Source organism: Peromyscus maniculatus, chromosome 9 (assembly GCF_049852395.1).
Source record: "Peromyscus maniculatus bairdii isolate BWxNUB_F1_BW_parent chromosome 9, HU_Pman_BW_mat_3.1, whole genome shotgun sequence".
Taxonomy (NCBI): Eukaryota; Metazoa; Chordata; class Mammalia; order Rodentia; family Cricetidae; genus Peromyscus; species Peromyscus maniculatus.
The window spans coordinates 1,860,784-1,882,544 of record NC_134860.1 but is presented as its reverse complement, the minus strand read 5'-3'; the positions used below and the strand labels follow the sequence as shown (position 1 = coordinate 1,882,544).

The window sequence follows — 21,761 nt, the reverse complement described above, 5'->3', positions numbered from 1 at the left end:
GTTGATAGTATCAAACAGGTCAGTGTGTTCCCAGTGACTTGGTCAACTGGACTTGTGTTGAATGCCTCTGTGTGCTAAGAATAATGAAGCTAGGTCAGCAAGTCTAGAGACCAGCCATGGCTGTCGGTGATCAAGAGTACAGCATGCGTGCTGTTGACTGGTTGCTCCATATCTGGTGGAGAACAGAATGGATACTCACTCAAGACTACAGAACTCAGCCCCCCACTGCTCTGAGTATACCTTCCCAAAGGCTGCCTGGACCAAGAACCATTGACCTATCAATAACAGGATACAAAGGGCAGCTCTCCAACCTCAGATAGAATCGATTCTCTCCTAATGACTACTCTAACACCAGGCAATGGCGGGGGTCTCTACTGTGACCACATTGTAGTCTGGATTCCCCCTGTGCTCCAATCGGCTCCCACTTCCCTAGAACACTCCAGCGAAGACCCTGCATGTTACTCCCAGAGTTGTACTCTCTGTGAGAACTCCACAAGTGACATCATCCTTGGCCTAGTCCACTGCTCAGCAAAAAGTAGCATTTGCCATTCTTTTTGTTAAATTTTTCCAAACAGTCCATACTCATTTTCTATATAAAAAAATTATGAGATTTTTTATGGGCAACATTCTGTATGGGTGAAGAAAAATGGTAGAGAAAAAAATATTGAAATCAATTTTTATTGTCATTGAGTCCTAAATACTGTAGGCTAAACTGACAGCCATTATCTCCACCACCAACTTACCACTCCTTGAGTTACTCTATCTTTAAAGACAAGAGGCATGGGAAATGATAGCAGATCCCAATTTTAAAGTATGGATAAAGTTTCCGGGCATGGCGGCACACACATGGACTCCCAGCACTCGGAAGGCTGAAGCAGGAAGAGCTCAGGGCCAATCTTGGCTACAAGGCAAAATCTTATCTCAAAACAAAAAGATCAAAATAAAAGGACAAAAGGATAAGCTTCAGCTTACTAGAAGGGTTATTTCTTGTCATCTGAGACAGCTGGTGTAAAATCCAGTGCTGAGAGACACTGTGTTCTAGAGTTTTAATCATTTACAATCCTACACAGTGCAGACACATCCACAGAGCCAATGAGGGGCACAGATGGCATTAGGCATACCAAAGCCTAGGATGCAGAGTTCTCTTTGCCAAAAACTCCCTCTAGGCTCTTGGGAAGGTTCCAGATTTTTGCTGGACTCTACTTTTCTCACCAGCAAAACAAGAAGCTTACTTTTTTTTAAAAAAAAAAAGGTCTGAGGTCCTTTCTAGTAAGAAAAACTCACGCTCGCTTAACCCTGCAGGGTTCCCCCCCCCCCAGGCAACATAAATAAGTAAGATGTGGAGGTAAAGTGTAACAGCAGAGAAGATGTTAAGTGTCGTAAATTCACGTTACCCAGTCTGCAAACATGAATTACAGGAGAGACTGTTAAATGAATGGGAACAGATTTTATAGCTATATTTTCCTCTTGCAAGGTTTCCAGATAAATCATTGCCTATGGCACTGACTGTCATTTCCTTAACCTGGAGTGTTCGGATGCATAGCTTAGCGATGGCGTGGACAAGCTACAAGTCAAAGGTAACGTTCTTTAGAAATTAACCATGTCTAGGTCTGTGCCTTGGGTCGTGACATGCTGACACACCAGCATCTGTTAGGAAGTGGGTGTGGCATCAGGGTGACACACACTGTGATTTGCAGGTCCCTCCAGCCCCCAACTTCTGGTAGCAAGAAATGTCTAAGGGCAAAGCTGCTGTAATTACCCTGGCCAGGCAGAGCAGGTTTAAGGGGATTGGTGTTTTTGAAGCACGCTGAACTCGAGTGCCCCCTAGAGGTGGTATGAACAGCATCCCTGCGAGTTACATAAATTCTACCATGGAGAAAATGAAAAGGCTTGCCATTAGAATTTTTTCTTCTTTTATCCCCTTGCCTTTCAAGCCTGGGTTCTTCAGCAATGCCTCCATTTATCTACTACAGAAATAGTTGGGTCCGTGGAGAATTCAGAAGTAAATAGGTGTTCTCAATATACACCTTTGCTTTGATTGTCGGCTCATTATGTAGCCCTGGGTGACCTACAACTTGCTACATAGATCAGCCTGACCTTGAGCTCAGAGCTTCACCTGCCTCTCTGCCTCCCACGTGCTGGGTTTAAAGGTGTGTGCCACAATGCCTGGCTTGTAAGCATATGTCATTACCATCCCATATCTCAGTGGGTTTTCCAGTACATTTTCTGGTTCAGGTTTTTTGCCCGAGGAAACACTGTTTTCAGCTTGGCTTCCTTGTTTATAAAATGAAGACAGTCACACTTGCTCCCAACCCTCAATGGCCATGGGAGAACACAAGAATGTGCATGGGAAAAAAAGCCACAATCTGGTCAAGGTGGGTAGCTGTTCTGTTACTGATGACATGGAATACCAGCAGTGACTTTAACATAAAAAAAAATGCTGTCTGCTGATTATAGCCCAAACTCCAGGAGCTGATTTTTAGAGTAAACCTGTCAGGTCAAAGTTTGGAGCAAAGAGAAGCAAGGCAGTCTGTACAGAGCCAGGCTCCTCTGAACTCTGGAGAGGAGCACACTTTGGAAAGGCTTGCCATCTTTCAGCCCTGGAGCCCCAGGAGGGTGGCCACCTTTCCCTTAGGCACCATAGTTCAGGAACCCCAAGGTGCAAAAAAAGAGATAACATCTTGGAGAGATACACATAAAGACATGAGCTGCCCTTGGAATGAACAAGAGACTATCACCTCCCCTGAGCAAGAGTCCTCTGTTCCTGCCCTACGTCTTGTCTTTCTAGCAGACTATACCTCTTCCAATGATGATTTCATATGACAAATACATTGAATCTCATTATGTGTGATCCTTAGCTTTCGGCAAACAAACATTCCCTTTACCAAGAACTACCAAAGAGCCACTCATGGAATGAAATCTGAAAACCCCACAGAAAAGAGGGAGCCCCTCTATCTCCAGGGGGGTAATTTAGTAGGTAGATTAGGCGATACTTGATTAAGAATAAACCTCTCTCTTCTATGGATATATACAGTGTTTGTACAGAGGGGCTGAATGAAGTGGAGGATTAGGTCACAAATCCACAGGAAAAAGCAGGGGACTTTTTTCTCAGAAGAAATATGCAAGTTGCTCCACATTTGGAAAACAGTCATACTTTATGGGGAGGAAAGGGAAAACTGAGACGTGCACACACACACCAGCTTTATTTATGGGGTCTCACTTGGCTGAGAACTGGGCAGTCCAAAGACCCTGAGCAAGGCGCTTGACACCCAACAGTCTGGTTACTAATAAGAGCTATGATTTGGACTCAAGGCTACCAGAAACTGATTGTCAAATGAGATTTTTCAAGACTGCCTATACAGAACAAGTCATTTGAGCCTCATGGGGATTACAGGGTGAAAGAAGACAAGTGTCAAAATAAATCTGAGAGAGAGAGAGAGAGAGAGAGAGAGAGAGAGAGAGAGAGAGAGAGAGAGAGAGAGAGAGAGAGAGAGAGAGAGAGAGAGAGAGAGAGAGAGAGAGAGAAGAGAGAGAGCGCGCATTTCTGTAGAAACCCTCAGTACAAGCCCCGCCGTCCACCCCTGCAAACCAGCTGGCCATGTCTTCTGCAGGCAAACAAGTACTTGAACACTTCTCATCATTTGAAACCATGAACAGCTCAGGTCAGCAACGTGAGGAGATCTACCCACAAATCAAGGGGACACCCCAAGTTCTATGCACCTCTATACAGTGAGACAGAAAAGTGCAAAACGGGCAAAACACCTCCAACAGGTTTAAAGATGATGTTAAATTCTAATGAAAGTTGGAACAGATGTGGATTCTCTTTTCAAGCTGAGTTGGGATGACCTTTCTCATCTTTCCATATGTTGAAAAAGATAGCTGAAATGAAGCCTCCCTCAGTCACCTCGCACCATGCCGACCAAACAGCCGTGAAAAACTAGGCACTCGATAAATGCATGTTGACAATGATGAATCTCTGAGCACTGGCTGGTCAGGTTTCTTCTAATGGCAGTGCTTAGCTAAGTGTGCCATAACGTGAGAACATAGATCATCGTTAGAGGAACAATTTTAAGCTCGGGGAATTGAAAGAGAAATGAATTTAAGTCAGTGACTTGGAGAGATGCACATAAAGACATGAGGCTTAAAAATGTTGCTTAATATATGCATACCACTCTGAAGAAACAACTTAGCAAGCTTGGGAATGCCATAATGAACTGTATGTTCACCGAAAGCTATGCATTTGGGGGTTTTATGTTTGGTACACTTCCTCTGCTGGTGGATTCCAACTCTAATTGGAAGAACAAAGTTAAATAAAGTCCCCCGGGAGGAAATATGGACATACACATTTACTTAATTGAAATGATTTCTAGAGATTTTGTGACCTATTTGCTTTGTTTGTTTGTTTCAGTTTTTAGAATTCTACAAGAACAAGAATAAACGGGAACATTCACTCACTTTTTAAATGAATCACAGTGGGGTTTAATCACTGGTAGAGAAGAAACTTTACAGTTCCCTGGGAACCTATAATTTGGAAACGGAAGCACACCAGAACAGACCTTAGTTTTCAGGCAATAAATTGAAGAGAACTCTGCAGACACACAACAGAAAGGGAGCATAAAATATTGGCTTGTGTGTTTCTTAGAATGTTCGTTCATTAACTCGATAAGCTGCACGGGAGAAGACGAAGCCAAAACCTACAAAGATGTCCACCGGGACTTCAAATTGGCATGTTTGTTCAGCAAGAAATGAGCGGTGGGTTGGGGGAGCATCCCACTCTGGTAAGGACAATTTAGTGTGAATCTCAAGAAAGATGCCTTGTTGAAAAGTCTCCATATGGGTTCTGACGAGACATACAGAAGCCCAAAGCCCCAAAGGCCCAACATAAATATCATGCTTCCATAATCTGTGTCCTGGGAAAAGTTCTACAGAATTAAATAAGAAAATCACAGACATTCACATCCACCTTTGTACAGTTCAACATTAACTTGAATAATGTGTGAATATTTCTTCCTTGTGTTCCAAAGATGCTTTATTGGAAATGTCCATTGACTAAGGCCATACTCTGATTCTGTATGGCTCAAAAAAGATGAAACAGTCATCAAGTATCTGATGGGTGATAGTCCCCAAGGCCACCATCTCCTGCATGCATCAGGGATGGCAGGGCTCATTCCCAGTTTTCATTTAGAGACAGGAGGAGCAAGGACTGAGTCTCTGTTTTAGTTCAGACCACAAAGGACCTGTATTTGAATACTCTCTTGGCTACTTCATAGTTCTTCAGCCTTACCTCTTGTCCATGAGCATGCATAATCATATATGAAGTTGAATCAAGAACCCCTTCTTCCTGCTGATTATGAGTGATCTTCTTGGAGAAACAAGGACTTTTCAGACAAAAAGAACACCTCCAGACAAATAAACTACCACCCCTCTTCAGTGAAGACAATAAGTTAGGTAAGGTGCAGTCTGAGTACTGTTTAATACCAAGAGAATCCAGTGGGATAGAGTATAGTCTGGGAAACAGACCATAAACCAATATGCAAGTCACATACAGATATGCAAACTCCCAGGTTTCACATAAAAATTCACACTGATGACTTACCTTGTGCAATCAGAAGGTCCCACAAGCCAAAACTCAGTTTAGTTAGAGCAGGGCTCACTGGAGTTTAGTGACATGCTCCTTAGATAAGGCATGCATTCCTGAATGCCTTACAGTCCCGCCACCCCACAATTATATGCACAATTATATACACCAAGGCTAACTTCAGCTGAAATCTTTCATCACGCTCACACTGTTGCTTTTCTTAAAATTTAGAAATAGTAGCCAGGCGGTGGTGGCGCACGCCTTTAATCCCAGCACTCAGGAGGCAGAGCCAGGCGGATCTCTGTGAGTTCGAGGCCAGCCTGGGCTACCAAGTGAGCTCCAGGAAAGGCACAAAGCTACACAGAGAAACCCTGTCTCAAAAACCAAAAAAAAAAAATTTAGAAATAGTTCTCCAAAATTTGTCTTAACATACCTAAGGGTAGCCTTGGTTCTTCAGTCTTCCTGGTATCTGCCCCTTCCTTAAGCAGAGTATTTTCTCTGATCCTCAATTCAGCCATATGCCTTGCTTTGATCAATGAACTGAGGTGGAAAAAACCCTCTAGATGAGGCCTATTTCTTCTCCAAGTTTGCTCACTCCCCTCTGTCTCTGCTGCCGTCAGAGACTAGTTTTCCTGGTCGCTGACACCTCTCAGCCTGAGACTCATAAGGAACACACACGGAACAGCTGTCCCTACAAATGCAGCAAAGACTCTTAGTCAACATGCGAATACTGAACTATGAGTGCTTTAAAGCCCTGAGTCTGGAGATGATTGTTACAAGGCATTTACTAACTGATACATCTCTATCAAAAATATAAGAAACTCTGAAGGAACCAGACATCGTTTCCCAACATACAAACCCATTTCTTGTGTGTGTTACTAACCTAGACCCTGGAGGCAGTTGCCATTCTTGCCGTGAAGTGATGATAAGAAACAAAGAAAGCCACATGTCACATCCAACTTTGATCTAAAGCAAGGGTTCTCAACCTTCCCAATGCTATGACCCTTTAATACAGTTCATGATGTTGTCGTGACCCCCAACCATAAAATTATTTTTGTTGCAACTTCATAACTGTAATTTTGTGACTGTTAGGAATCATAATGTAAATATATGATATGCAGGATATCTGATAAATGATGCTTGTGAAAGGGTCATTCAACCCCAAAGGAGTCATGACCCAGAGGCTGAGAACTACTGACCTAGAGGCTCCAATTTTTACCTATTATCATTATATCCTGTAGGGATAAGAGGAAGCCCTGAGTGAGTGAAGTCCTGAGTGACTGTGTTGTTGACATAGGCACAGTCATGTGAAGGACCGCATGGCCTCAGGCTCAGAAGGATGACAAAGCTTTCCTCTGGAGATCAAACGTGAGTGTTGACAGCATGTACAGAAAATATTCAGCATAGTGTTATTCTCCTGAATATTCATGGCCTGGAGACTACTCCCCTACAGATACTACTCTTGCCGAGATTAACTAAACCTGTCTCCTTGATCTAACTGTGTACCATAAGCCATTCCTCCTTGTTTATCTGTACTTAATAACCCCACCTCCTTGTCCAGCTGTATGCAGTAATATTGCCACCCTACTCAGCTCTGTATAATAAACACACCGAGCTTCCAGGATGCTGCAGTTTCTCCAGCAGAGAGCCCAGGACACCAGATCCCAGCTATCTGTCCATGAGTCCATCGGTCTGTCTTCATTCATTAGACAACCCAGTTAGATCCAACCCTAGGGCTATTCTGGACACAGCAATGTCTTTGTTTAAACAACTAACGAAATGGTAACTCTTTAACTTGGTCATTTATTTTTATATATCTGTTTCAGCTCAGCATATTCTCTGTCTGTCTCCTTCTCTGTGACTGTGTGTGTGTGTGTGTGTGTGTGTGTGTGTGTGTGTGTGTGTGTTCCACTTCCTCCTTTCTTCCTTCTAACAGAGTGTCACTACATAGACACTCTATAGACCAGACTGGGGACTATGTAGTCTTCCTGTCTCAGTGTCCTAGTGTGAGGATTATAGTCATACCTGCTCCCCAAGCCTGGCTTTGAGTCTTAGTTGAAGCCTCTTCCAGAAGCTATTTCTATTAGAGCAATGTGCTCCTAATCTATTTCTAGATACCACATCTAGCTGGTTGGGGAAAATCGAGGCATCAATCATCACAAACCACCAGTGCAGAACAAATCAAATTAGTCAGTGCCAAACTTTCAACCACACCCTAACCAACCAAACAAACCAAATCCTGGTTGACACTTAAAGACTAACATATGAACAGAAAATACTTGAAAGAACACTAATATTAAAAATGAAGAGCATCTAGAAAATTCTGTTCTCAGAAGGCAGCAATTACTGCATCTCAGCACATCTGCTGAACGATTCAGGCGAGGGGGAGATTCACTCCCTATTAACCTCAACCAGAGACACTTCCATCTAAATTAATTGTGACTACTTTTTATTGCATTTCAAATGTTATCCTTTATTTGGGGTGGTCAGGAATGCAACTGAGCAATTCCAGACCATGTTATCTTTTATGAACTGGTCTACGAGGTAGTTATCAAGGCCCCTTAAGAAAATACTGCTATACAAAAGTTCATGGGCCAAAACAAGACATTAATTTCCATAACTAGATGTGTCCTAAGGAAAGAACAAATTGCTACACAGAGAAAAGAAAAATGTTGACGCTCAATGAAAACCAGAGCACAACTATGTAAACACCCTGCACATAACATGCAACTCTTTATTGTTTAAGTGTTTGTGTGTCCATGTGCACGCATGTGTACATAAGACATGGCAGCCTGCAGGAGTTGGTCATTTTCTTTCCCTGTGTGGGTTTCAGGAGCCTACCTCAGGTTGTCAGGGTCAGCAGCAAGTGCGCCTACTCTCTGAGCCATCCCTCTGGCCCAAGGCAACTCTTTTTTGATGATTTCTCATCTTTTCTTGTTATTTTAAAAACAGTCAATTATCAGCATTTGTTCTGAGCACAGCCTGTGCAGGGAACGATCCTGAGCTCTTTATAAGCTCTGACTCAGCCCTAATAGTGCTCTAAAGCAGAAGTAATCATTCCTGCTTTTCAGATGAGGAGACCAAGGCTTTGGGAAGATAAGTGGTCCTTTTAGTAATACTCGGGCCATATATTTTGAAGCGTGGAATGAAATCCAGGGCCCATTATGGAATGACAACAATAATTCCCTCAATGGAAACTCTCGCTCCAAGCACACGGTGCTTTAGAGTTTATGCTCAGACTGTACCTCGCTCTGCCAGCCTGTCAGCTTTTCTGACGGTTCCTATGCCATGCCTGGAGGGTTGTCCCTATTGCTCATTTCTCCCATCTCAGTGCACTGAGGACAAAGTCCGTGTGACCCATGAAGACCCTGCCATTTCACGGTTCCCTGCCATCCCGATTCTGCAGAATTCTCATCTGAGCCGAGTCAGGCTTCAGTTAAGTCCTAGGCCTGCCGCCTGCTAGCTAGAAGTCTGCTGCTTTCATTCTCAGAGCTTCCTTCTCATACACAACATGGGGGCTATGATCATTCAGCTACCACATATGAAAATAGAATTATTTTCCCCAAGCCCTTTAGTTAGTAGGACTTATTTCCATCCCGTGTGTTGTCACCTGCTCCCCCTTTTAGTTGAGGGATCTAGGTGAGACTCAGCATTTCTCCTGGTCTCCAGGTAAATGAACAACCTGATCATGGCCTGCCAACATGCATGCCCTCTCCTTGAATGCTTGCTATGGCTACTAGATAGCCACTCTCCTCCTTCTGAGGGACTGTGTTCCACGAAGGCAGACTGGCTTCTGGCCATCACCTATATAAGGACTTCCTAAGAGTTAAGCCAAGGGATTCAGGAGGATGGAGCAGAGGCACAGCACCCCTGCAGGAGGACAGGGCAAAGAGCACAGCATCCCTACAGGAGGACAGAGCAGAGAGCAGAGCACCCCTGCAGGAGGACGGAGTAGAGGCACAGCATCCCTGCAGGAGGACGGAGCAGAGAGCAGAGCACCCCTGCAGGAGGACGGAGCAGAGAGCACAGCACCCCTGCAGGAGGACGGAGCAGAGAGCACAGCACCCCTGCAGGAGGACGGAGCAGAGAGCACAGCATCCCTGCAGGAGGACGGAGCAGAGAGCAGAGCACCCCTGCAGGAGGATGGAGTAGAGAGCACAGCATCCCTGCAGGAGGACGGAGCAGAGAGCACAGCACCCCTGCAGGAGGACGGAGCAGAGAGCAGAGCACCCCTGCAGGAGGACGGAGCAGAGAGCAGAGCACCCCTGCAGGAGGACGGAGTAGAGGCACAGCATCCCTGCAGGAGGACGGAGCAGAGAGCAGAGCACCCCTGCAGGAGGACGGAGCAGAGAGCACAGCACCCCTGCAGGAGGACGGAGTAGAGGCACAGCATCCCTGCAGGAGGACAGAGCAGAGAGCACAGCATCCCTGCAGGAGGACGGAGCAGAGAGCAGAGCACCCCTGCAGGAGGACGGAGCAGAGAGCAGAGCACCCCTGCAGGAGGACAGAGCAGAGAGCACAGCACCCCTGCAGGAGGACGGAGCAAAGAGCACAGCATCCCTGCAGGAGGACGGAGCAGAGAGCAGAGCACCCCTGCAGGAGGACAGAGCAGAGAGCAGAGCACCCCTGCAGGAGGACGGAGCAGAGAGCACAGCATCCCTGCAGGAGGACAGGAGCAGAGAGCAGAGCACCCCTGCAGGAGGACGGAGCAAAGAGCACAGCATCCCTGCAGGAGGACAGAGCAGAGAGCACAGCACCCCTGCAGGAGGACGGAGCAGAGGCACAGCATCCCTGCAGGAGGACGGAGCAGAGGCACAGCACCCCTGCAGGAGGACGGAGCAGAGGCACAGCATCCCTGCAGGAGGACGGAGTAGAGAGCAGAGCATCCCTGCAGGAGGACGGAGCAGAGGCACAGCACCCCTGCAGGAGGACGGAGCAGAGGCACAGCATCCCTGCAGGAGGACAGAGCAGAGAGCACAGCATCCCTGCAGGAGGACGGAGCAGAGGCACAGCACCCCTGCAGGAGGACGGAGCAGAGAGCAGAGCATCCCTGCAGGAGGACGGAGTAGAGAGCACAGCATCCCTACAGGAGGACGGAGCAGAGAGCAGAGCACCCCTGCAGGAGGACGGAGCAGAGGCACAGCATCCCTGCAGGAGGACGGAGCAGAGAGCACAGCACCCCTGCAGGAGGACGGAGCAGAGAGCACAGCATCCCTGCAGGAGGACGGAGCAGAGAGCACAGCACCCCTGCAGGAGGACGGAGTAGAGAGCACAGCATCCCTGCAGGAGGACGGAGCAGAGAGCAGAGCACCCCTGCAGGAGGACGGAGCAGAGAGCAGAGCATCCCTGCAGGAGGACGGAGCAGAGAGCACAGCACCCCTGCAGGAGGACGGAGCAGAGAGCAGAGCACCCCTGCAGGAGGACGGAGCAGAGAGCACAGCACCCCTGCAGGAGGACGGAGCAGAGAGCAGAGCATCCCTGCAGGAGGACGGAGCAGAGGCACAGCATCCCTGCAGGAGGACGGAGTAGAGAGCACAGCACCCCTGCAGGAGGACGGAGCAGAGAGCACAGCACCCCTGCAGGAGGACGGAGCAGAGAGCACAGCATCCCTGCAGGAGGACAGGAGCAGAGAGCAGAGCACCCCTGCAGGAGGATGGAGCAGAGAGCACAGCATCCCTGCAGGAGGACAGGAGCAGAGAGCAGAGCACCCCTGCAGGAGGACAGAGCAGAGAGCACAGCACCCCTGCAGGAGGACGGAGCAGAGGCACAGCATCCCTGCAGGAGGACGGAGCAGAGGCACAGCACCCCTGCAGGAGGACGGAGCAGAGGCACAGCATCCCTGCAGGAGGACGGAGCAGAGAGCACAGCACCCCTGCAGGAGGACGGAGCAGAGAGCAGAGCACCCCTGCAGGAGGACGGAGCAGAGGCTGGCACTGCTGTTGGGATATCTGAATCCAATCAGGCTGTAGCTGCAAGGGGGCCTTTGCAGTTCGTTTAACCAAAAGACTTCCTGTTTTCTTAGTTAAAACGAAGTTGTGCTCCTATGATTCACACTTAAGAGCCCTGTAGCTCAGGTAGCATGCAGTGTAAATGGGGAAACAGCTAACAGACAGAAGGCAGCTTCGCCTGGAATACTGAAGCAGTCAATGAAAGACACCTACCACTTCCATGTTCCTCTACATTTATTTGTGGAAGACATGAGGACCTGGAGTCCTTCAGAATCTGGCTGTGATTTCCAGTTACAACATGTAAAATTACCAACATTGTTATGAGGAATAAATGTTGAGAGAAATAAAATTTTAAAGCATGACACATTAAAAAAAAAAACTAAGGTATTCTTCAAACTTTAGTTACTATCTCATTCTTTAGACTGTGATCTACTATCTGTGACAGAAAAACACTAAAATCTGAAATCTTGGACATGGCCTGTCCGGAGTACTGAGGAAGCTATGTGCACAATTCAGCTAGCACCCACACTAAAGTGGGCCCAGAAGCCAAGAAGGCCCAGGGCTGGTTGTGTTCTCAAGTCTAGACCAAGCATCTATGCAAAGGACATTGACCAGAACTAGCACCACAAAGTCGCCGAGGACACAGAGACAAAGTAACTAACAGGAACTGAGAAACCTCCATCTGGGAGATTTTTCTTGTACTCTTTCTTTGGGATAATTATTCATTTCTCTTTTGGTCAATTAAAAGGATGAACTATGAGTACACACTAAAATTATCTACTTCTATCTCCAAGGAGGAAACTAATATATAACTGCAGAAAGACACTAACTAATAAGCAGAATTTAACATGAACTCAGGCCAAGTTGAACTCCAATTGCTCTGTTTAAAGACAGGACTGGAGTAAATAAGAGCACTTCAAAGCCAATGTCCTGTTTCAGCTTGAATGTTTTATTGAGCACACAGGGAGAGCTCTGTTCCAACGCAACACAGGGATGGTTAATGAGGAGAAATTGGTGTTTTGGTCCATCAGTTGCTTTCTTAGGTAAGAATATCACTGAGAGATAACTGTATCCACTATATTCACTGAGAAGACAGAATAATGATCTATCTTGGAGCCTTGCTTTTTGTAAACTGAGATCAGAGGAATGCATCCGAATGCCTTTTGTGATAATGACATGCATTCCCTTTCACCAACCCCCACACAACTTAAACACAACTCCAGACAGACTCTACTTGTGAGCCATGTAATTGCAGGCCTTACCTTTTTTAAGGTGAGATACAGGAAGGAAGAGCCTCCGTGCAGCATTTCCAGGATTTTCCAAACTCAACTCTTCTTGAACACCATCCCAGAAATGATGCTTTCTACCGGGAAAGACTTTTTGAACTTCCTGAGAATATCCAGTTAGTGCCGGACTCAGGGTCAGGTACAGCCCACCATTGCTGTGCACATATCCCTGCAGCATTGGTTACAGCAGCGGACAGCCCGTCTCTGAACATTTAGGTAGCAAGGAGCCAAACATGGACATACCTGCAAATGCTGAGAGTTGTCGGCCAGGCTGTCTTCTCGCCGGCGGACTTCCTCTAATAACTGGGCATTCTTCTTCTTCTCCAGCTGCTGGTTGTGCTTGAGGTTAGCCACCTTCTTGTTCTGGTCTTTCATGTGCCTGAGAAAAGCCACCACAGCACGGTTAACTTCAGCCACAAGGAAGGCCTGCATTGTCACAACAGATCCAAGATGGGCTAAGTACAGAACGGCCTGGCACAGCTTAGGAAAGCCAGGGGTTCAGAGGAGCCTACATTTATTCAACCACAAGACTGTGGGTGCTGAGTACTACACAAAGGGCAGGGGTCAAATGGTGCTGGGGTGTCAATGGTGAATGAGACAAGTGTAATTTTCATTCTTAAGGAGCGGTAAGCCCAGAGGGAAGACAAGTACTAAGAGACAGCAATTTGGGTTTCCTCAAGCTGAAGGAAGTAAACAGCATGCCGTAAGAGATGGTGGTGTGCATACATGGACAGACAGTGCATGGAAAGAGATGGATTTAGACACTGCGGCCAGGGAAAGGTTTCTAAAGCAGATCAAAGAATTCAACCAGGAGGAGCACCCCAGATAGAAGCTCCCGGACAGGATAGCTCCCCAAGTAGAAAGACACCTGTAATACGAGACAGAAGAAACTTGACTACAGGGAAAGCAGAAGGCTACAGAGACTCGATGGGTGGAAGTGAAGTGAGGTAAGAGCTAGGACTCCAAAGGCCAGTGGGCGGGGCACATAGCATCCAGCGGTCTGTGACGCCACTTTTATTTTCTTCTAAGTAGCTACTGGTCTCATTAGTTTTGCTCTTGTGGATCTTGTTTTTTTTCTGAAATCATAATCCATTACTTTGACTTTAAAATCACAACCTAGAGTTTCTGGTCAAATACATGGCTAACACATGGCTCAAAGTAGGATTTTGGCTAAATATACTGTTGTACAAGGACCTGGTACTTAGGGCAAAGGTTTTTAATGGGTCTGTAGGACGCCAAACCCTGGCAGCGTAAAGTGTCAAGATGGTAAAAGACAAAGGCTAAAGGATGGGTTAGGATTACAAATGGGAATTACAGGTTTAACACAGACAACTCCGCCAGCAGCATTGAGCGAAACGTTCCACAGATGCAGGCAGTCATGTCCACAGCAGCTGTTACGAATCTAATCTAACATGAAGGGGGCAGGAAAGCGGCACCAGGGGCTGGGGATCAGGGACATGAAGAGGAGGCTCAAGAGTTCATCCTTGGCATCTTTTCTAATCCCTTCACCCCCGACCTCAGCACTCCTGCAGCAGCCGCTGGGACTGAGCCCTGGCTCCCGAGGAGACCAGCATTCTGAGGAGTGCGAAGAGAAAGAGAACTAGATGACAAACAGCAAAAAAAACATCAGACTGGAACACTGCAAAAGCCGACAAAGGCCGCGCTCCACCAGCCCTTCTTCCTTTAATCCTCACAGAGCGCTGTACGCTCCTCCTTCCCTCAACTCCAGGGGAAGTATCACGCAGTAAACCTGGAGCTCACCAATCTGGCTAGACTAGTTGTCCAACAAGCCCCAGGGAGCCGACTGTCTCTGCATTTCCAGCTTGTAGAACACAGGTAGACATCACTACACCTTCTCCCCCTTCCACCCCCCTTACAGGTGCTGGAGATCGGAACTCAGGTCCTTGTGCTTATTCAGCAAGCACTCTGCCAACAGAGGGGCTTCCAAAGCCTGTGAATGCTTAACTGGGGAACACTCTCAAAGAATAATACACTTTATACTAACGCATACCATTAAATAGAGCCAACTGCCGAATGCCCCTACCCAAGTACACACAAATAAAATAGAGTATGGCGGCAAATGTTTGCATGAAGAACTCATACAGCATTCTCTGAGTGATCTAAACACAAAGGATCCATTTTTATGAATATGACATTAGATAGATAGATAGATAGATAGATAGATAGATAGATAGATAGATAGATAGATAGATAGACAGACAGAGTGCCCGACTCCAGGTCCATGCATCTTTCTAAGTTTTTCTGCTTATCAAGTGAGTGGCTGAGAAAAACGAAGATCTGAGTTCCGTGACTGTGGTGCAGGACTCTCTTCAGCATTTTCAGCCATTTCCTCAAACACTGCTCAAACAAATGCAGGAGTTGACAAGAGAAAAATTAGATTTTAGGCAGTGCTGTTTAAGATATGGGCCAATCAGATAGGAAGGAGCCAGGTGATAAGAATGGATGGCAGGTGTCCATGTGACTATCAACAGCTACACACCCAGTATTCATCTTCCCTGTAGAAGTACAGTGACTTTCACATACATTTCTAGAAGCTGAACTTGCTTCTGAGTTGCTATGAAAACTAGTAAGGAAGGGAAAGATTTCTCTTCAGAGACAGGAAGGAAGCAAAGAGTGGCAGTGGTTGCTTGGGGTCAGTGGATCTTCAGGTAGGAAAGGACTCTTCACGGTCCCATGGCTAAGCCATGGGGTCTGTTCTGCACAGATCAGTGGTGTTCAGCGACTGCATAGCCACTGTGAGCTTTCCTAGGATACTTGCAGTTTCCCATGACCACATCTACAAGCAGCCTGCGAGCCCCCAGATCTTCCCCACCTGCAGAAGCAGGTCCACACCAAATAAATCAAGGTGCTGAACTCACTCCAGCCTTTCGCTCTCTCTAATGTTTGGACGGCAGGTTCTACAGGGGTGGAGACTCCACACTCTCTTTCTACCCTCTCTGAGGAAAATGCCATTTGTGTCTCTTCTCACTCCCACCCACTGGGTAACTCTGCAATTCCATGGGGCTCATTTAAGGAGTTTTGAGCTCCAAGGACTTGCCATTCAAAATGTATCTAAGATTCAAATTAAAAAATAAGGAGAGACTGGAGAGACGGCAGGGCAGTAAAGAGCTCTTGCAATCATGAGGACTGGAGTTTGGACCCCCAGCATTCACATAATAAGCTAGGCATCTCATGCATGCTATAACTCTAACTCCAAAGGGGCAGTGAAGACAGGGCTTGCTGGGGCTTGCTAGCTTCCAGCCTAGTCCAGAAAATGCAGGCACAAGGTTCAGGGAAAGAGAACAGGCAGAAAGTGATACACAAGGACACTTAACCTCTCTCCTGGCCTCTGTGCCCCCTTACACACACACACACACACACACACACACACACACACACACACACACACACACACACAAAGAAGCTTGCAAAAGCACTTGCACACAAACATTGTACACTAATGAAAACACTTTTACCAAAATATAGAAATGGAAATTTGAAAACTTTCACTTGTCCATTTAGAAAAAAATTGATTAAAGAATTGAGTCTATTAATAGTATGGGGATCACGCTAGCTAAAAGATTAAGGCCAGATGAAAAACTTTCAAGACATTATAAACAGGCAAAGAAGGTAGCAGGATGATATGTACAATCTTAATTATTTGTGAAAATATAAAGCCAATTTGGACACACACAAACATAAATGGGAACTTCTGGAAATCTTACACTGGTCTACTACACTTGCTACTAAACTACTGGGAAAGAAACAAAACAGTGGGAATGAGATTGGGGGAAAGGGCATGTGTGTGTGCATGCATGTAAGAGTACATGCAAGAAATGCACTGACAGACATTGGACATAAAAGGCATAAAGCAGTGACTTCTGACCAATCAAAAGGCAGAGCATTGCCACCCCCAGTTGAGGAGTCAGTATTCTAACTTCTACATAAATGAAGTCACTCCACCCCTTCTTGAACTTCACAGACACTGTACTGTGTGTGATCTTTGTGTCTGGAATTTTCACTGGGCATGGAATTATCAGAGTCATCCATATCTTTTTGCATAGGTCTGTGTATGTGGTAAGCTTAAGTGTCTGAGTGTTTGCACATGGGTGTGTGTGCTCACATGTCCATGATTGTAAATGCACGTAGAGCCCTGAGACTTATTTTAGGAGTCTTCCTCAATCACCCTCTACCTTATTCATTGAGACAGAATCCCTTGTATGAACCAAAAGCTTGCCCACACAGCTAATGCAGCTAGCCATGTTGCTCTAAGTAATTCCATTTCTGCCCTCCCAGTGCTGGAATCCCAGGCAGGTTGTCATGCCCAGACATCATTCATATGAATGCTGAGGATCTGAACTCAGAACCCTGTACTTGCCTGGTAAGTGCTTCATCTGCTGAATGTCTCCTCGGTGTGCAAACAAATTTGTGTGTTTGTGTGGGTTCATTCCTTCTTCTATCAGGTAGTATTCTGTTATCTGAATATTACTACAGTTCAAATGGTCACTTCTTATTAATGGATAATTAGACCATCTAAACTATTTTACCCTTATGAATAAAGTGTCCATAAACCTGTCTCACACCAGACTTTTGTGGAAATACACTTTCATTTCCTTTGGATAAACAACCCAATGCATATTTAACTAGGAATGAAAACTGGCCCAATCCCCATGCAAGTCCATGTCTAGAGCCCATAAATCGGCATTTTAAGTGTATCTGCATTGCACTGGTTAAAAACATTATCTTTAGAGCCAGATTTTCTGGGATGTCATCAGAAGTTTCCCACTTTCTAGTTGGGGCAGATACTCAAGCTCTCTGTGCCCCAGCTTCTTCACATAAGAAATGGGACTCCTAATTGTATCTAACTCGAAGGTGACCGTGAGGAGTCGATGAGTCAGTCCAGGAAAAATGCTTAAAACAGATCCCGGCATATTCCTTCTCTGCTCACCTCTCAGCTGACAAGAAAAACGTAATCACATCTTGTGAAAGACTGCACACACATATTTAGTGTCTTAGTTCCCACACATGGTGAGTACGGTGCCTGCCTCCCACAGTGGGCTGTGGAAGGCATCAGTGGGTGCCGTTGGTTCTGTGCTAAGCTTCACTGGTACCATCTTTCTAATGAGTTACATGCCTGGCTGCTGATCCTGATGGCAACACTGTGGAAGGTCACTACAAGCATGGGTGGTTAAGCGAAGACACTGAGGTCACTCCACCTGTAGACAGGGACACACACACACACACACACACACACACACACACACACACACACACACAAAATGGAAGCCACCAGTCTATATTATATGCAGAATTTCTGAAAATAAAAGGTTTTACTTTTAACCACTGAGATGATCCCACCTTCTTGGAGTTTGTAAATACCATTGAGTACTTTAGCACAGTGTAAATTTGAGAGAGAAACCATAAACATCCTAAGGATATTCTTACAGCAATTACAAAGGTGCTATGTTGTAGGCAGGATCACTGCGACTGAAGCTCCTTGAATGGCCCTGTCCTCCCAGCAAAGATCCACAAAATAAGTGAAGATCTGAGGACTGGGCTAGATCTGGCAGCCTCACAAGATCAACTCTTTTGGTCACAAGTTTGGTAATAGTCCCCTGCTGAAGTCCTTGTCAAACCCATGAGCAGACATCCAAGCCCACCTCTCCAAACTTTCTGACCTGGCTTCTCTCTCATATTTTTCCTCCTCACATGCCTCCTCCTGGTGTTTGGGGTTACCCAAGAACCCAGAGACAAGGCCATCAGATACAGCACAGAATGCTAACGCATCTTTAAAAGGCAGCTCATGTCTCTTGACAGGCCAGCATGCCACCCCAGAAACAGATAACATAGCTAAAGAGAGAAGTCATTGAAGGGAAGGAGGCTCAGATCAGAAAGCTTGAGAAATGAAGCTTCCCAGAGGCAAAGAATTCCTCAGCTTTCTGTCTGCTAGCATCGTCCTTCTAGAAAACTTTACTTGGCAAAGTAAAACTTGACTTGGCAAAGATGGCACCAACAGGCAATTCTTAACTCAGCCCTGGAGATGGTTGAACCATTCCAGATCATGTGTGTTAAGAAGCAGTAAGAAGCCTCAGACTAAGATTCTTTCCATTTTCATATCAAAGGATCTCCTAAGAGGCCTATGACCTTGTCCAAGCTATTTTACTAGGAAATTGGGATATTCAATTTCCTAGGACTAAGGCTGTTAGCACAGCAACTGGCGCTCAGTGAATGCTTTATAAACATCATACAGATTACTCTGCTCATCCTCTTCTGCAGAGCACATACTCCTCTGGTAGCCCTCACCCTTGACCTTCCCACCCAAGCCAGGAAGACTCTGGGAAGAGGCTACATGACAGGAGGTAGTCATGATTCATGAGCAAAAGATCTCTTTCCTGTAGGCATTTTGCTCTGAGGAAGACTCTGAAGGGCAGCCTTCCTTCAGGCACTCTCCTTCATGTTAACACTGCAGAACCCTTCTGCACCAAAATGTGGTAGAGTGCCACCCCAAATATGGATAGAACCCACTGACACAGGGCAGAGCTGAAGCTAAAGAGAAATGCTGAGAGCCCTTTTAGGAAAGATATTGGAGCTGGAGAGGGGAGAGAGCCAATGTGAGAGCTGGTACCTCTAGTTCCCTCCTCAGGGAACACCATGGGAACATATTAGTGTGCCACCATAGGACAGTCAAGCTTGTTATTTACCCACTAAGGACTCAGTGTTCAAGCCACAGCCGTCTAACAAAAGGAGGCTCTTCTGAGCACGGGAACCACACACAGCTATAAGGGATGCAGGACTAACTCATGGTCTTGGCTCCTCCTGTCGAGTTATGGGAACTCAGAAAGCACAGGCTGAAGAGGGCAGCCTCGGGGTGGTGCTTTGCTTATCTCATTGCTAAGCACTACAGGTGTCCTATTTTACATCACCCTCACCTGGACCAGACCACAGGCCCTGGCCTCGCAGCCCATAGGTGGAAGCAATCCCCCTTCAGGATGACCCAAAGCAGAGTCCTCTGCCGTCCTTATCTGCTTAGCAAGTATATGTCAGGGTGCTATGGCTCCACATATTCCCTGGGGCCCCTTGGTCCTAGTCTCAGAGCCAAGAGTGCAGAAGAGCCAGTGAGATGGGACCTTTTCCTCCATCAGTTCCACCGCCATGACAGGTCAAACCACCGTCACTTCCTGCCAGGCCCACCAGGTCCTTCTTGCCTCTCTACTCTCCCTACTCAAGCTCCTCACCCACTTCCTTTTTAAAGGTCTTGGACAGTTTCATGCATGTATTAATACATACAGAATTTAGTCCCTCTCCCTTCGCCCTCTCTCATCTCCTCCTGCTCCTTCCCCTCATCTCACCTCTGTCTCTCCCCCACTGTGTGTGTGTGTGTGTGTGTGTGTGTGTGTGTGTGTGTGTGAGAGAGAGAGAGAGAGAGAGAGAGAGAGAGAGAGAGAGAGAGAGAGAGAGAGAGAGCGCATCTGTGTCTCTGTGTCCCACTGAGCATGATTATAGTTACCTGTATAGCAGAGTCAAAGGCTACTATTGGAGTACAGGAACTCTTGAGTAGCGTGGGCACTGAAGAAAATGATATCCCCTCCCTAACAACAATTATCTCCTAATAGGGAGGGGTGGCGCCTCATGGAATCCTTTCCCATCCATGAAGGTATTTTGACAGGGAGAGGGAGAAGGGAGGCGACACAGAGAGAGAACATGAATATGCCTTGCTTTCTCATTTCCTCCCTTCAGTTCACCTGGGCCTAAAGGATGGCCAGGTCTTTCCTCCTTAGCTAATCCTCTCTGGAAATTTCCTCAAGACACACAGGGGACAGGGTGGTGCTTTACTGATGGACAAGAGGCCTTTTAATCTATTCAAACTGACAAGACTAGTTATCGTTAGACTAGATACTTAGCCGAAAATTGTTTTTAAATCTTAGACTAAAGGAGATTACAAATGAGAATTATTGTCCATTGCTGATACAAGAGCAGCATGGACTGCTCCTTGTTAAAAAGATCGGACCGACAATCCAAGAGGGTGTGGTAAAAAAAAAAAAACAAGCAAACCTAGGTCTTGCTTAATTAAATTTCTAGTCAATCAATCCTTGTAGCAGCAAGGGCTCAAATCACTGAAGTATTGTGTGATGGTCTGGGGATACAGGCAAATGTCACCTACTTAACCTTCCAATGGTCCAATTAGGAAAGTCCTATGTACTTGTCCCTTTCACAGATGAGGAAGCTACCCAAAGTTGTGGAACTAATGATGTCAGAGTCTCAATGAGTCCAGCACAGAAACTATCCCTTCCCACTTTGGTCCTTCATATCTACACCATGCCAATCAAGTAAGAGAGTATTGTAGCATTTTTTTATTGCATCTTGCATTCTCCTCTCTGAAGCAGCTATAGCAAGATCTAGGAAGCAGACATGGAAAAATCTCAAGACACAGTCTGTGTTCTGTGTTCCAGCCTCTGTAAGCAACACTGAACTGAACAAGGTGACCCTGGGCATCAACTTGATGGAGTGTTAGAGAACTAGACACAAATGAGGTAACCGTCCCAAAGGTTATCTATGAGGGAATGTCAGGATGCAGGGGAGAGGGCCTAAGAGTGTGAACCTCACAGTGGCAACAGTGTGATGAACTGAGGACCAGCCAGGAAGCCAAACACAAAGCCAGCAGGTACCTGTAACTTTCCTGCAACTGCGTATCCTCAATAAGAGTACCTTCAAGTTATTAAGTCTTAGGAATCAATCTATTCTCACTAGCCAAATTGTTTCTTGAACATCATATTCTGAAATGACACCCTCTTAAAGACTTTGACTCTAGTTGTTCATAGTGATTCAGAGGTAAGTATGACAAAAATGAGTGTCAATTAAATTTAATAAAAAAAAGAATGGGAGAGAAGGACAAAGAAGCAAAAATAATGTCTATGTCATTTAATGGCTCCTCTGAGGATAGAAGTCCAG

At 46.1% G+C, this 21,761-nt stretch overlaps 1 protein-coding gene across 17 annotated transcripts in view; it reads right to left on the bottom strand.

Moving 5' to 3' along the window:
* Positions 1-21,761, bottom strand: part of Erc2 (ELKS/RAB6-interacting/CAST family member 2) — a 905,605-nt gene that overhangs the window by 395,021 nt on the left and 488,823 nt on the right. For all 17 annotated transcript variants that reach the window (XR_013042143.1, XR_013042144.1, XM_076544121.1 and 14 more), the window contains one exon: positions 13,056-13,191. Coding sequence is in view for 15 of the 17 variants with exons in the window: in XM_076544121.1 (XP_076400236.1) it covers positions 13,056-13,191 (136 nt within the window). In the remaining 2 variants the exon portion in view is untranslated. The remainder of the gene's footprint in view (positions 1-13,055; positions 13,192-21,761) is intronic.